This window comes from Balaenoptera musculus, chromosome 20 (assembly GCF_009873245.2).
Source record: "Balaenoptera musculus isolate JJ_BM4_2016_0621 chromosome 20, mBalMus1.pri.v3, whole genome shotgun sequence".
NCBI classification, from domain to species: domain Eukaryota; kingdom Metazoa; phylum Chordata; class Mammalia; order Artiodactyla; family Balaenopteridae; genus Balaenoptera; species Balaenoptera musculus.
The window spans coordinates 48011110-48026178 of record NC_045804.1 but is presented as its reverse complement, the minus strand read 5'-3'; the positions used below and the strand labels follow the sequence as shown (position 1 = coordinate 48026178).

General features: G+C 57.0%; 1 protein-coding gene across 6 annotated transcripts in view; it reads left to right on the top strand.

Annotated features, from left to right (window-relative positions):
- ATP2A3 (ATPase sarcoplasmic/endoplasmic reticulum Ca2+ transporting 3) overlaps nucleotides 1-13074 on the top strand; it is a 34032-nt gene extending 20958 nt beyond the window's left edge. For 2 of the 6 annotated variants that reach the window (XM_036838288.1, XM_036838292.1), the window contains exons 15-21: nucleotides 1606-1826; nucleotides 2707-2909; nucleotides 3388-3473; nucleotides 7142-7275; nucleotides 7754-7871; nucleotides 8392-8509; nucleotides 12365-13074. In XM_036838288.1, coding sequence (XP_036694183.1) covers nucleotides 1606-1826; nucleotides 2707-2909; nucleotides 3388-3473; nucleotides 7142-7275; nucleotides 7754-7871; nucleotides 8392-8509; nucleotides 12365-12471 — 987 coding nt within the window. In that variant the 3' untranslated portion in view covers nucleotides 12472-13074. Of the gene's footprint in view, nucleotides 1-1605; nucleotides 1827-2706; nucleotides 2910-3387; nucleotides 3474-7141; nucleotides 7276-7753; nucleotides 7872-8391; nucleotides 8510-11671 lie in introns of those variants that run through there. The other 4 variants (XM_036838290.1, XM_036838291.1, XM_036838289.1 and 1 more) reach the window with 4 other exon arrangements.
- Nucleotides 13075-15069: the final 1995 nt, after the last annotated feature.

Genomic DNA, 15069 nt, shown 5'->3' with positions numbered 1-15069 from the left:
GCTTTATCACGTACCTATCCATCTACCCATCCTTCATCCATCTTTTCTTAAATGTGTTTCAAAGTAAGTTGCAGACATCAGTGCACTTTTCCCCCACACGCGATAGGGAACATTGCCATCAACCCATGAAGTTCCCTTATGCTCCTTCCCATTTTTTTGCATCATAGATTAGTTTTGCCTCTCCTGGATTTTCATATGTGTGGGATCATACAGCATGTGCTTTTTTGTGTCTGGCTTCTTTCCTTTGAAGTTTACCCATGTTGTTGCAGGTATCAGTTACATGATTGGTTTTTTATTGTTCAGTGGCATTCCATTGCGTGAATATACCACAGTCTCTTTTAAAGATTATTTATTTATTTGCTTGTTTGTTTGGTTGCGCCGGGTCTTAGTTGCGGCAGGCGGGCTCCTTAGTTGCGACTCACAGGCTCCTCCTTAGTTGCGGCTCCAGGGTTCCTTAGTTGTGGCATGCAAACTCTTAGTTGCAGCATGCATGTGAGATCCAGTTCCCTGACCAGGGATTGAACCCGGGCCCCCTGCATTGAGAGTGCAGAGTCTTATCCACTGCACCACCAGGGAAGTCCCATCCACAGTCTCTTTATCCACTCACCTCTGGATGGACATTTGGTTTGGACCCAGTTTTTGGTCTGTCTCATTCTTGATTGTTGACCTCTTCATCAACACTGATCTGATTCTTAACCTCAACCCAACCCTGACTTGACCTCAGTTTATAATCTTGACTTCCAGCCTAACCCAGTCCTTTACCTTGACCTTAATCCTGACCTGTGGCTCAGCCTAGATCTGGATAATGAGCTGGGCACCAACCTTGACTTGACTACAACTGTAAACTTGTTCTTGACCTTATTTTGATCTTCACACTGACTTGGTCCCTGACCTTGACCTTGACATCTTAAACTGATTCTTTATTCTGAGCTCAACCCTGATATGGGTTCCAGTCTTGACCTGGGCCCTGATCTGATCCCTGATATTGATTCCCCCCCCCCAATCCGATACTTTATGTTGACCTCAACTTTGATCTGGCCTTCAGTCTTGACCTTGACCTCAGCTCCAACTTCTACCATGACATCATTCCTGATATGGACCATAGCCTTGACTTGACCTCTACCTTAATCTAATTTTTTTATCTTGAACACGAGTCCATTCTTGACCCTGCCCTTCACCTTGGCTCCAGCCTTCACCTTGACTACAGCACCTAACTGACTCTTGACCTGGGCCATGACCTTCACCTCATTCCTGACTTGAGCTTAACTTTGTCCTTAACCTCAGTTTCATCTTCTACCCCACATCCCACCTGAATTTCATCCCTGCTCTCGGCATTGACTCACCCTCATCCCTGTCCCCACCTTACCATCCTCTCTGATCTTTGACTCGATCTTCTCCTCAATTTTGTCCTTATCTGCACTCCTTGCCTTCCCCTTAGCCTCATCCCCAGATCAGTTTCTAGGCTCATGACCTCACCATTTGTTCTGTCCAGCTGTCTGCTTCTTCGGGGACATCCCCTAAACTTGGTGATAGGCTGAGTTGAGGGGAGTCAGGGAGGTGGAAGGGAAGTTTCTCAGGCATGAACCCACCTAACCTGGCCCTCAGACTGGAGACGGGGTGAATGATGCCCCAGCCCTGAAGAAAGCGGAGATCGGCATCGCCATGGGCTCCGGCACAGCTGTGGCCAAGTCAGCGGCAGAGATGGTACTGTCAGATGACAACTTTGCCTCCATTGTGGCTGCAGTGGAGGAGGGCCGGGCCATCTACAGCAACATGAAGCAATTCATCCGCTACCTCATCTCCTCCAATGTTGGCGAGGTCGTCTGGTGAGGCCCTGTGTTCCCTCCTCCCAGCCCTCTGGACCAGCTCTGCATCCCTAAGACTGGGGAAATGCCTGTTCCTGGGGTGGGGCTGCAGGGATGAAGGGACCCCGTGCCCTGCCCTGGAAGACTGGGGCCTTCCAGAGTCCCACCTCACGGTGGGGAGGGATGGGGACGCCTCATCATTCTCCAGAGGCCCTGATGCACCTCAGCCCCTGGTGGTGCCTGAAAAGTCCCCTGTCATCCCTCCAGCCGTGACCTTCTTCCCACTTTCAGAGTCCTGCAAGATGGGAGAACTTGCCTCACCTTTGGGCAGTAATGTGTTCGTGTGTGTGTGTGTGTGTGTGTGTGCGCACATAGGGTGTGTGCCTGAGTGAGAGGTGTGTGTACGTGTGTGCATGTGAGTTCTTGTTCATCTTTTCGCATGAGGATTTGTGCTAGTGTGTAATTGTGTACACACTTAGGTTCACATGTGAGTGATCCCTGTGGAGAACGGTGAACATGTTTGCCTGGCTATGTAAGAATTCTGCATCTCTGCATGTCAGGGCAAGCATGTAGGTGTTTGCTTGTGTTTGTGGATTGTGTAAGCTGTGCTAGGTTGTTGTACACATCTGTGAACAAATGTGTATATGTTTCAGGCATGCACTGTCCACGTGTGTGTGTGTGTGTGTGTGTGTCTGTGTCCTAAAGAGGACTTGTGTCCTCAAGAGGAGAGGCCTAAAGGGCAGGTCTGTCCAGGCGCCAGAGCTGGGACTGGGGGGGCAGGGGCGGCCCAGTGTGAGGCGGGGCTGCTGTGGAGATAGTGCGGGAGCTCCCGGGCCTGGGGTAAGAGTAGGAGCTGGACCCTCCATTTGCTGGGGGCTAGAGCCCATGACTCTGGTTCCAGCATCTTTGTCACGGCAATTCTGGGCCTGCCCGAAGCCCTGATCCCTGTGCAGCTGCTCTGGGTGAACCTGGTGACAGATGGCCTACCTGCCACGGCCCTGGGCTTCAACCCACCAGACCTGGATATTATGGAGAAGCGGCCCCGGAACCCTCGGGAGGCCCTCATCAGTGGCTGGCTCTTCTTCCGATATCTGGCTATTGGAGGTGAGTGGGGCCCCAGTCTTCATTGCGGTTCCTGGAGCTTCCTAAGACCCTTGTATCAGTTACACTTGCAAACTACAGACCAGTATGACTCAGCCTGGCTTATGCCAAGAGAAACTGTGTGGGCTCGTGTAACTGAAGAGATTAGATCATGCCTCAAGCATGGCTGGACCCAGCCCTCAGACAGTATCATTGGCATATTTTGGCTCTGCCTCAGCTCCATTCTCATGCAGGTGCCCCTTGGGGTGGCAGAATGGCTGCCGCAGCTCCAGCCCTCATACTTGCCCCGTTACAACCTCAAATAAAGCAGAAGAAAGAGCCTTTTGTCCTATTACTCCCGCAGTAGTGTACAAACCACATGGCTCAGAAAGGGAGAGAGTGGTTCCCTGACAGAGATCCAGCAAATTATTAGGAAGGGGAAACGGATGCCAGAAAACCAGAGGTGTCCACTATAGCCAGTTTTCTCCTGCCCTCCCCACAGTGTACGTTGGCCTGGCCACAGTGGCTGCTGCCACCTGGTGGTTCCTGTATGATGCCGAGGGACCTCAGGTCACCTTCTACCAGCTGGTGAGCAAGGGATGGCCAGGGAGCCTGTTGGGGGCATCTGGGAGGTAGAACTCACAGCCCAAGTTGTTGTTGGAGTTCCAGGGGAAAGGAGTCCAGAACCCCACGGGTGCCAGTGGCTGTCCCTCCCCACCCCCCAACTCCCCGCATAGACATCCACCACCTAAAGAGATGAGCTCAGAAGCCACAGGAAGCCTAGAGACGGCAGCACAGCCCCCGAGCCGGAGAGGAGGCTACTTCCTCCCCCAAATCATTTAGTTACAGGGGGACCAAGGGGCTTAACTGCCCAGAAGTGTCTTACCTTTACTGGGAAACTCCCCGAACAATTGAGGGCTCAGAGGTAGGAGCCCCTAAATGGCAGAGGGTCAAACTGGAGCAATCGACAGTGGAGGGAAGGAATCTGCCAGGCTCCCCACTTTCATAACCAACGTGTTTCTCGGGGAAGGGACCCACTGACCTCTTGAAGTCACCTGGCTGGCAGGTGCACACCACGGGCCGGGCTTAGCTCAGCAAAGCTCTGGAAGCAGGCAGGGAGCCCCACCTCAGCTGCTGTCTGTCAGTCTGTCCTTCTGTCTGAGCAGCCAGTGCATCTCCTTTGCTTGAAAGAACCTTCACGGCAATTCCGGCAAAGCCAGTTGTGCGTTTCTCATTTAAAGGGGAGAGCGGCGGGGATGTGGAATTTCCTTCCTCTGACTGTGCCTGACTTTGCCACTTTCCTGTAGGTAGAAGAGCTCAAGAGAGGGACCCTGACTTCCTGGCCACTCTTGGGAGTGTCAGAGGAGTACAGTCCTCCCCACCCCGAGGGCAGCGTGAGGGCTATTTCAGGGGTTCACACCTAGGTAGAGGCAGCCCGGAGATGCTTTCCTCCATCCACCAGCCCTCAAGCACATGGGGCTCTCCCTCCTGGCAGCAATGAAGAGCATGGGCCCAGACCCTTGTCCCAAAGGCTGGTGGTCTGCAGCCCTTGGCAGATGGCTCAGGCCAGCCTCAGGCACCTGCTCCTGTAGCTCCTGTGGGGGCAGCAGCTGGAGAGTGGGGATGTGCCAGCCATCCTGCTGCTGCCTCCTTCCTGCCCTGTCTCTGTTGCCATCCTTTGTGCTGTGGATCCCAAATCTCCAGAGACCTCCCCCCATATCGACCTTTCTTCTGAGCCCAATCCCATAGAGCCAGCTGGATACCTCCTCTGGGATGCCCCACAGCCCTTGTGCACTCACCAAGTCCAAAGTCAAAATCTGTCACCTTCCCCCAAATAATCCCCTCCTCCATGCCCATCTCAGTTCCACTGCCTGCCTGGTCACCCAAGCAGGTTACCCATGACCCTGGGGTCATGCTAGATACATATCCCATACCCACTACCAGTCAGTCCCCAGTCCCCTTGGTGCCACCTTCCCAACTGTCCTCAGGTCATTCCATTTCTCATTTATCCACTTGGTCAAGAAACAGCTATTAGGCACTGACTCTGTGCCAGGCACAAATTGCTAGGGCGATGGCAGTGACCGAGCCGGCAAAGTCTCTGCAGAGTGTCGAGTCTGGTGGGGGAGAGAGCCATGGAAATGGGCAGTCACATTTCACAGTGAGAAGTGCTTCAGCAGAGAAAAGGCAGGTGGCTGTGGAACTCAGAAATGGTCAAGAGTTAGACCTAAGATAGAACTTTCAGCTCCAGGTGCTGGAATTTCAGGAGAAGTGCCCAGATCCTGGAGGAACACTGAATAAAAGCAGCAGAGTGGATCCTGGATCCCGGCTGCCCAGGTTCCCACCCTGGTTCCATCACACACTAGCTGTGTGATTTTGGACAGGCTACTTAACCTCTCTGTTGGTTTCTTCATCCATATAAAATGGATAATAGACCCTGCCTCATAGGGCTAAGATGATTCAATACTTACAGAGTGCTTAGACCAACACCTGGCACATAGTAAGAGCTATGTAAGTGTAAAGTTAATGAAACCCAGAGGGGGCCTTGCAGGTGAAGGTGAATAGGAAATAGCCAGGGAGGCAAAGGGAAGGAGCAGGCAGAACAGTGGCTTCCCCCAAAGAAACAGCCCCCCCACCCCTCGGGGGCTGCTCACCGCGAATCTGTGAGGCAGAGAAGCTCCAGCCCTGAGCACCTTCTAATAAACAATGTAGGAGGCCACGCTGTGACCCACGACCTGGGCACAATGCGTGCGTGGCAGGTGCTCACGGCTGAAACCCAGGAGGTCTGAACTGGGCAGAGTGTTTGTCTATTGAAACACCTCCAGGTGATCCTGTTTGTATTTTCTTCCCGTGCACGGGCATAGGGATGCAAACACACACATGCCCGAGCGGGAGGTGTGTGCACTGCATTTGTGGGTACATGCATGTGCAAGGCCCTTACCATTAAGGTCTGGAGGTGGGGCCTGACGGTGGTGACACAACTTGCAAGAGCATTTGGTCCTCTTGGTCAGTGGGTGGGTTCAAAGTTTAGGACATTTTCTCTGCCCTGTGATCAGTGCCAAATAAAAACGTGCACTTGTCCCAAATACTGGAGCTTGGTTTTTGGAGAAATTCCCACTGTTCGTTTAAATAAGACTCTCCATCTCTTTGTTAAAATAAGAAATCTAGCCAAGCCATAGTCGTTTATAATTTTGCATCCTGCACGAGAGAGGAAAGTGCCAGCAGCCCCTTCTGGCTGACAGAGTCGCCTTACCCGCATTTTTGCCCTGGGGGAAATGAGGGATGGATTTCCTGGACAGGAGGTCAGACGGCTGGTCACTTTACAGATTTCTCTTTGAGGGTTATTTTCACAGCACGTGGCCCCACCCCCATTTCGGAACTTTTAGCTTAAAGGATCACTGTGTTCAGATGAGATTCCAGAGGCCAGATTTGTATTGTTGGAGAACAGAGCTGTTTAACGGTTATGAACGTTCACGCTTATCCCCGTGGTGCGGAAGAGAGCAAGACGGAAGTTCTCACGCGTGTCCTCAGTTCAGCATGTTATTACAGCAGGTTCTGTGAGCCAGGTTTACGGGCAGGAAGAAAACTCCCCTGGGGCTGCAGGGGCGAGGGCCACTTCCCTTACTGAGCCCCGAGAGCTCCCTGTTAATTATGAAGAAGCCGTGCAGCAAGCCTGCACCTGGCCATGAGTTAGGCCACGTCATAAGCAAAGGGCAGGTCTGGTAGAGCTCGATTTCAGCAGCAGAAGTGGAGGGAGGTGTGAATGGAATCCTATTTAATAATCATGACTAGGGCCCCAGTAACCTTCCTCTTCTACCCACCAAAGGTGAATTCTGTTCAAGTATAATTCTACTGATCAGTTTTCAGGTGCGTTTACTCACGTTACCCGGTGGCCTCAGTTAATCACCGCCCGCACTCCTGTACCTCGGATACTCAGGCCCCCCGACCCCCTGATTCCAGGGCCCCCTGCCGTCCATCCCCAGCCTAATGCCAGCTGCTCCCCCTCCGTCCCACCACCCCCCTGCCCCAGAACCGTCTGCCCTTCTCCCTGGCCCAGTGCAGCCCCTCTGTCCCCATCCTGGGAGAGCGAGCACCCCTCCCTGGACCCTCCCCGCAGCAGCGCTGGCTGTTTTGAGTCCTCAGATGTGAGCCGAGGGTGAGGGTGAGGGCGGAGTGAGGCGTCCCTCTTCCCACGCCCTGGCCCCGCCCCTGACCGCTGTTCTCCCCGCCACCACCCCACCCCACCTGGGGACCCTCAGAGGAACTTCCTGAAGTGCTCAGAGGACAACCCGCTCTTCGCCGGCACTGAATGCGAGGTCTTTGAGTCACGCTTCCCCACGACCATGGCCTTGTCTGTGCTGGTGACCATTGAGATGTGCAACGCCCTTAACAGGTGGGCTGGGCAGAGGGGCCTGGAGTGGGGGTTGAGGGATGGGGGCTGAGGGTCAGTGGTGCCCAGAATTGGGGTCAGAGGTGTACAGGAGTGTGGTCTGAGGTTTAGGGGGTCCAGGATTGGGGTCTGGGGGTCAGAAGGGTCCAGAAGAGGGCCCTGAGAACCAATGGGGGCCAAAATTGGGATCCAGGGGGCAAAGGGAGACGTGATGGAGGTCTGAGGAAATAGAGGGGCCAGGATTGGGTCTGAGGGGCAGAGAAAGGGCGTCCAAGACCCAACATAGGCCCCTGGGGGCTGAGTGGGCAGCAGCGACATTCACCTCCTGGCGGCACTGGCCTCCCATAAGCTCTCCCGTCCTTAAAGGGCAATGCCGAGGCCCAGACCACCTGCTGCATCCCACATGGGGGGGGCGGGTGGGTGACCACGGCGGGGCCTGCCCGCATCCTGGCCTGAGGTGAGCGCCCTGTGCCCTTGGCAGCGTCTCAGAGAACCAGTCACTGCTGCGGATGCCACCCTGGCTGAACCCCTGGCTGCTGGCGGCTGTGGCCATGTCCATGGCCCTGCACTTCCTCATCCTGCTTGTGCCACCCCTGCCTGTGAGTCTCCACCCAGCCCTGCTCACCTTCTCGGGCTCCTGGGATCACAGGGTCCTCATTCTCCTCTGATGCTAGGCCTTTCTGGGCCTGTTCGTGATGGAAACTGCCTGGGGGCTGTGATGGGGGAGGTCTGATGGTGCTCTGTGACTGCGGCCTGTGTTGGGACCCTGGCCAGCCACTGTCCTCCAGATGTGTCCCCCACTTTGGGACCCTCCCCCCAGACCTGGGGAACAGAAGAGGTGGGGAATCTCCCCAGGCTGGGGCAGGAGGAAAGCCGATGCCCTTTCCCAGTGCAGAATCCCTCCCACTCCCCAACAGAACAGAAGGATTTAGTCCTCTGGGTGAGGGCAGGGGAGGGCACCTCAGGCAGAGGAAAAAGGGGGACACAGATCTGGAGGTGGGACCTTGAGAGGCATCTCAGATGTGCTCGTGAAGAGTCCACTGTAGCCTGGGTGTATGAAGCAGTGGATTTGGGGGGCTCAGGGCACTCCTTCCTTTAACCAAAACTACCCCGCCCCAGCTCATCTTCCAAGTGACCCCACTGAGCGGGCGCCAGTGGGTGGTGGTGCTCCAGATATCTCTGCCTGTCATCCTGCTTGATGAGACCCTCAAGTACCTGTCCCGGAAGCACGTGGCTGGTGAGTGAGAGGCCCCAGACCCTCCGCACCCTGCTCGCCTCCAGCCCGCCTCCCCGCCCGCCCCTGCTTCCAGGCTGCAGGGGTTGGGGCCCTGGGCTCACTGGGCCGCCAGCGGGAGCACTGCTCAGAGCCACGCGGCTTCGCTCCCTTCACTTGCTACCAGCCCTGCACAGCCAGGCCTGCTGTGCCCTCCTCTGGGCCTTGGCCTCTGACTTCTCTGAACCGGGCCTGTTTTTTTGTTTTTTGTTTTTTTTTAATTAATTTATTTATTTATTTTTGGCTGTGTTGGGTCTTCGTTTCTGTGCGAGGGCTTTCTCCAGTTACGGCGAGCGGTGGCCACTCTTCATCGCGGTGCGCGGGCCTCTCACTGTTGTGGCCTCTCCCGTTGCGGAGCACAGGCTCCAGACGCGCAGGCTCAGTAGTTGTGGCGCACGGGCCTAGTTGCTCCGCGGCATGTGGGATCTTCCCAGACCAGGGCTCGAACCCGTGTCCCCTGCATTGGCAGGCAGACTCTCAACCACTGCGCCACCAGGGAAGCCCCGGGCCTGTTTTTATGCCGGCATTCTCAGCACAGTCTCCCAGGCGGTGCTCTGTTTCTGAGTTCACAGCTCTGGGTCTGCCTTAACCCGGGAACGGAGGACAGATGGCAGGGTTGGGGTGGGGGGCGGTGCGCGGAGGAGCAGGCTGGGGCACGGTGTCCACCTGCCTGCCTCTGCCAGGGGCTCAGAGCGTGGGTGATTCTGACCCTGCCAAGGGCCAGGGAGGCAGCATCATTCTCACTGCCCGAGCTGCCCAGGGAGGGAGGAGGCAGGGGTGAGAAAGTCCCTGTTCCTGGGAGTTTGAGCCAAGGCTCTAGGTCTGTGGCCAGGCTGCTGTTGAGAGCCCCGGGTTAGGCCCAGAGATGGCTGAGGGCTGCTCTGGAGCAGCTGGGTCCTTGAGGTCCACCTCTGGCAGGAATGTATCCCAGGCCCAGGGGAGGGTGCCGGGGCGGGGTGGGGGCCCATAAACAGATCATGTGCCTGTCATTCCGCAGGGGCCAGGGCAGCCCCCATCTCCCATGCTGGCCAGCCCTCCCAGGCACTGCCAATATTTTATCTTACTAAAAAGGCCAAAACAAGTTGGCCTCCTCTCTCTGGAGAAACTGGCCCACTACAGGTCTGTCCAGAGGGTGACCAGACACATGGCGGGGAGGAAGGGGACTCAGCCGAGGGTAGAGGTGGGTGCTGCTCGGTCAAAGCAAGGTCTGTTGGAGTCCACAGGTCCGGGGGGGAAGGGGGAGCCAAGCCAGACAAGGCATTCTGCCCCCTGCATGGTTCTTTTGGGCCCACCCTCTGGGTGCTTCTGGGGAAGTGAAGGCAGGGAAATGGCTCTGTCATCTGAAACTCCATCTGCAGGAGCCCCAGCTCTGGCTGGAGCACAGGTCTGGTCCACCAGGAAGGCTGCCGGCCAACCTTGACCACACTAACTCGCCTGCAAAGTCCCCCACATCCTCCGGGGGATGTGGGCAGCTTCGTCTTTAAGAGCTTTCCCTAGCCAAGAGGTTCCGTGTGTCTTCTCGAGAAAGCTGAAAAGTGAGAAGGTTTCTCAGCCAATGGGAGAAGCCTATGTCTTGGGCACTGTTCCAGTGCTGGCTACTGGCTGATGGAGGATTTGGCTTGGGTGGGGGAGGGGAGCAGGCCCCGGGCGGGACCGGGTAGGTTGGAAGGACTGGGGAGGGAGCAGCCCCTACTGGGCCACGGTTGGGGGTGGTTTCCAGAAGAGGTGGGGTTTGGGCAGAGGTTTGAAAGGGGAGGATTGAACTTGGTGGAGAAGAGGCTGGGCTCGCGAGACTTGGCCTCTTTAGTGGAGCTGGGGCTTGGGGTGCAGGGTAGAGGGCTGAGGCCGGAGTGTGGCAGGGGCCTCGGATACCAAGGTAAGGACCCTGGACATTATCCTCAGGGAAGAGGGAGCCATAGAAGGGTGGAAGCATGGGAGGGACCGGGGTGACCATGGAGGGTAGATGGGGGCGAGACTAAGGGCAGGGAGGCTGGTGGGGCTTGTTAAGCTGGTTTGGGAGGGAGACGCTGAGGCCCAGCCCAGGGTGAGCTGGTCCCGGAAGATGCCTCCACCTCCACCATTAACCTGAGATGTTGACTATGGTCCTGGTGAAGCTCGGCTTGTAAGGGTGGTGCTCTGCTCTCAGGAGTAGCCATGGGACCCGCAGGACGGACACAGGCTGGGTATCTGTGGCCACATCTGAGAGGTGGGGTGGAGTGTGCCCGCTGGCAGCCCAGACAGCTATGCCCTGTGCAGCCGCAGTCCCTCGGGCCTCCTAAAGGCAGACAGGGCTGGGGTGAGACAGGGGACCCTGTTGCGTTCCCAAGCCAGCCTGGTGGCCTTTTAGGGAAGTTTTGCTGAGGCCTGATGCTCGTGGCTTCCCCATGCTTTATGAGAGATGTGTCCTGGGAAGAACTATGGGTGCTGGGTCAGTCCCGGCGGGTCGGGGGCAGGGTCCTCTTACCCCACCACCTGGCTCTGCCCAGGTGTGGCTGAGCAGCTGTCAGGCGGAGGCCTGTGGGCCAGGCTGAAGGGAGGGGAGGCCTGTGGGCCAGGCTGAAGGGAGGGGAGGCCTGTGGGCCAGGCTGAAGGGAGGGGAGGCCTGGAGAGACTGAGTGGGGGCCGATCTGGGAGGGTTCAGGATATGAGGCAGGTTTGGAGTTTATTCTGATGGCAGTTGGGGAGCCATTGAAGGGAGTGATGGGCCAGGTCTGTAGCGTGGTGCCAGGGACAGGAGGACTGTTGGTGAGAGGCCTTGAGTCCTGGTGCGGGCAGTGGAGGAAGAGAGGTGAAGATGGTGAAATAGCAGGCCTGGTATGTGGGATGGGCGAGGAGTAAAGGATGGCCAGGGTTTCTGGACCTCGTGATGGTAGGTAGTGGTTCCCTAAACTGGAAACCAAGAGGAGAATGTGCATCAGATGCTCTGAGGGAGGTGATGGAATATGTGGGGTGAAGGAAGCGCCAGGGACATCCAGGGGGTGTAGCGGGGCTGGGTGCCGACCGAGGGATACCGTGGGAGAGAGGGACTATCCCAGGGAAAGAGGAGGACAGAAGGGGCCAGAAGGAACCAGTCTGGATGTGTGCTCTCATACGTACATCTTAACACGCTCTCGGGTTTTCTTCCAGAAGAAAAGGGCCAGAAGTGAGTGCCGGGAGCAGAGTGGAGTTTCCAGTGTGTACCTCAGAGTGATGGTGCCCAAGCCTTCGCCCCCCCGAAACCCCCCTGCCTGCACGCTCACCTGCTTGCTCACCGGGCCCTGCTGAGGTCGGGGCGGCCACCTCCAGGCCCATCCCGGGGTCTCTGTCTCCACTCCCATCTCTCTGGGGGCTCTGTAATTCAGGTCTCTAGGGCTCTCCTGGGCAGTTCATCCCTGAAGCTCTGGCCCAGGAGCTGCAGCCCGGGAGGGGCCTGCCCAGAAGCTGGCAGCAGAGCCCTCCTCCCCAGATCCACAAGCGTGCTCAAGAGCCCACTTCCCCTTCCTTGGAGGCAGGGCATTTCCTTGGCGACCTGCGTCTCTGCATAGACAGGGCTCTCCCTCAGTGCCTGGGCTGGGGCCTGGTTGGCCCGGGGTGAAGGGGGGACAGCCAGGCCCAGCTGTGCACAGCGAGGGCGGACGGCCCCCTCCACTCTGCTTCCACGGAGTCAGCTCCCGAGGGCTTGCGCCTGTTTGTGTTTATGTGTGCAGGGGGTGGAAGGCTCAGAGAGAGGGACACGGGAGCGGGGGAGGGGGGCGGAGCAAGGACCCCCTTTCCTGGGAGATGGCCAGCCTGCCTGCCTCAGCTCGGCGCACCCCCAGACTCAGGTTTCTCTGTTCCAAGCCGACAAAGCACACGCCGTCTTGGTGTTGCCTGCTCTGCCAAGCGGAGGACGGATTCACCTTCTGTGTCCCTGGCACCTGAGACCCGAGCCATCCTCGGGTCCCTGACCACTGAGCCTTGCCACCCTGACCCAGTGCCTCGCCACGTCGAGGTCTGCACGGCTGCGTGATCCTGAGTCCCCACACCCATGGGCCAAAAGGACGTCCCGAAGGATGGTTAGCTACCCAAGGGCACGTCCGCTCCCTCCCTCCCTGCCGGAGTGACGAACGTGCAAGTGGCTCACTTCCGATGATGGGAAAAGAGCGTTTGCGGGACACAAGTGTTCTCTTCACTCAGCTTTTGCCCCTCGAGCGAAAATTAGCTAAGAGCAGAAGAAGCAGTGAGTAAACGACCGCGTGTCCTCGCCCCTCCTGGAGAGTGTACAAAGTGATTATTTTATGTGTAAATCGAGACCCGCATCCCTGTCCTGGTCCCAGAATCAAAAGGCCCCCTGGGCCTGCCTTGCAGACAAATGGGCTCCACGTTCAGTGGCTTCTCCGCCCACACTCCCGCCCTCCCCTCTCTCGAAAGTGAGAGAATCAGAGTCGGGTGGGACTTTCCTGGAGCCCCCAGAGATTCTCCGCATCTTTCCTGCTGGGGGAAGGGAGGTCTGGGGAGGGGGCAGGGCCCTGTACCCACCTGCTGACGTGCAGTCTGGTAGAGAAATAAAGGTTGAGTGTCTGGGGCAACAAGGGCCATCAGCGTGTTTGCTGGAGAGCGGCCCCCCCTCTGCCCCCTTGGTGTCTCCCTAGGGGCTCCCACCGCCTGTGCCCCCTCCCCCAGGAGCGGTGAGTGAAGGTTTGGGGCTCCGATGCCAGCTGGAGGGAGATCTCATCCTCAGACAGGGGGCGGGGAGCCACGCCCCCGTAGCAGAGGCCTGACTGCCTTCTCCTCACGTGTACAGCACTTGAAAGTTTGTGCATGTGATCAAAGCCCCTTACACACAATTCACAGGGAAATGAGGCTGGGAGGGGCCCAGCACTCTCTGGGGCAGGGCTGGGTCTGAAGACTGAATATCAGGGGTCACTTGCTCCCCACAGAGGGGCCCCCAGCCCTGGCTGTTCCAGGGGTCCTGCGTCTCCCTGAGGTACCATCCATCTCTTGTCCTTCCCAGCCCAGCTCGAATGCACCTCCCCGAGGCTTCCTGAGGCTCACACTGTCCCAGGGCCTTGTGAGGCTGCTTGACATTAATTCCTGACTCGCCCAGGTGACCCTGCCCTCCAAAAGTGGGAGCTCTGGAAAGGGAAGAGCCGTGTTCCCTTGCCTCCCTCATTTCCTCCTCTGAAAGGAGGACTCACTGCCCTCGGAAGGGGACTCAGGCCCTGCCCACAGGGCCAGAGGCAGGACCAACTGTATAATTTGTGGGGCTCAGTGCAAAATGAAAATGGGGAGCCTCTTGTTCAAAAATTAAGAATTTCTTAACAGTGGCAGCAGAACAATACACCAAGTGCAGGTCCCTTCTGAGCACAGGGCCTCGTGTAATACAAGGATGGCACATCCAGGAAGCAGGCCATGACCAGAGGAGACAGGCAGGACCCACCCTTCGGAGCTCCCAGGCTTTATTTAGGAGACAGGATGTGACACACAGCGCACAGCAGGAGCCGGGGATGGGCAGAAGGATTCCCTCTTGAACAAGGTCCATCTCAGATCACAAAGCCTTTTCATCTGCCTCGTCTCCGGGTCCTCAACCAGCTCCATAAGATGGGCCCGGCAGGGCGTAGGGCTCCGTCTTACAGATAAAGAGCCTGAGGCCCTCTGAAAGTCTGACCATCAAGCTGGCCCTCATCCTGACAGGCAGCGAGCGGCGCTAAGATGGGCCTGGAGGGCTTACATAGGAGGCAGGCGAGCTCCAGCGCTCCTGGCAGCCTCTGGGGCACGTGGCCAGGCCTGCTTTGCCTCCATCCCCACCCAGCCCTGCCCAAGTCCGGCCTTGTCCAGCCCACAGCATGGAGCCCGGTGGGCCAAGGTAAACAGAGGTTTCCTACCTCACGGCCGCTGACCCAAGAGGGAATTCCGGGGAAAGCCCCGGCACGCTTCGCACTGGCTCGTGGATGGCAGTGACCAAGATGCCCATGGCCTCCCCCTGCCCCCTCCAGAGGCCAGGATTTTGTGCTCCTACGGCCCCCCACACTGCACCCCTCCCAGGAGGGATGAATGCCCATTAGGGCTGCACTGGGAGAAATGGAAGGGCAAAAACAGAAAATGAAGACGTGTCCACACAAAGACCTGAACCTGTGTCCACAGCAGCTTATTTATTGTAGCCCCAAATTGAAAACAGCCCAAATGTCCATCAACAGGGGAAGGATAAACAAACTGGCATGTCCATACAGCAGAATATGCCTCAGCAATAAAAAGCAACGTACCCATGTATGCAACAGAATGCATGATGCTTAAAACCCTGGTGCTGAGGAAAAGAAGCCAGAACCAAAAAGAGCCCATACTGAGTGATTCCACCTCCATGAAGTTCTAGAAAAGGCAAAACAAAGCTGTAGCAACAGAGCAAATCCGTGATTGCCAGGGGCTGGGAGTTGGGGAAGATTGACAGCAAAGGGGCAAGGAGGGAACATTCAAGGGTGAGGGATTGGGGAGGGGAGTTCCATGCATTTGTCAAGACTCATCAAACTGTGTGCCTAAAATGGGTACGTTTTATTGCATGTGTATTTTAC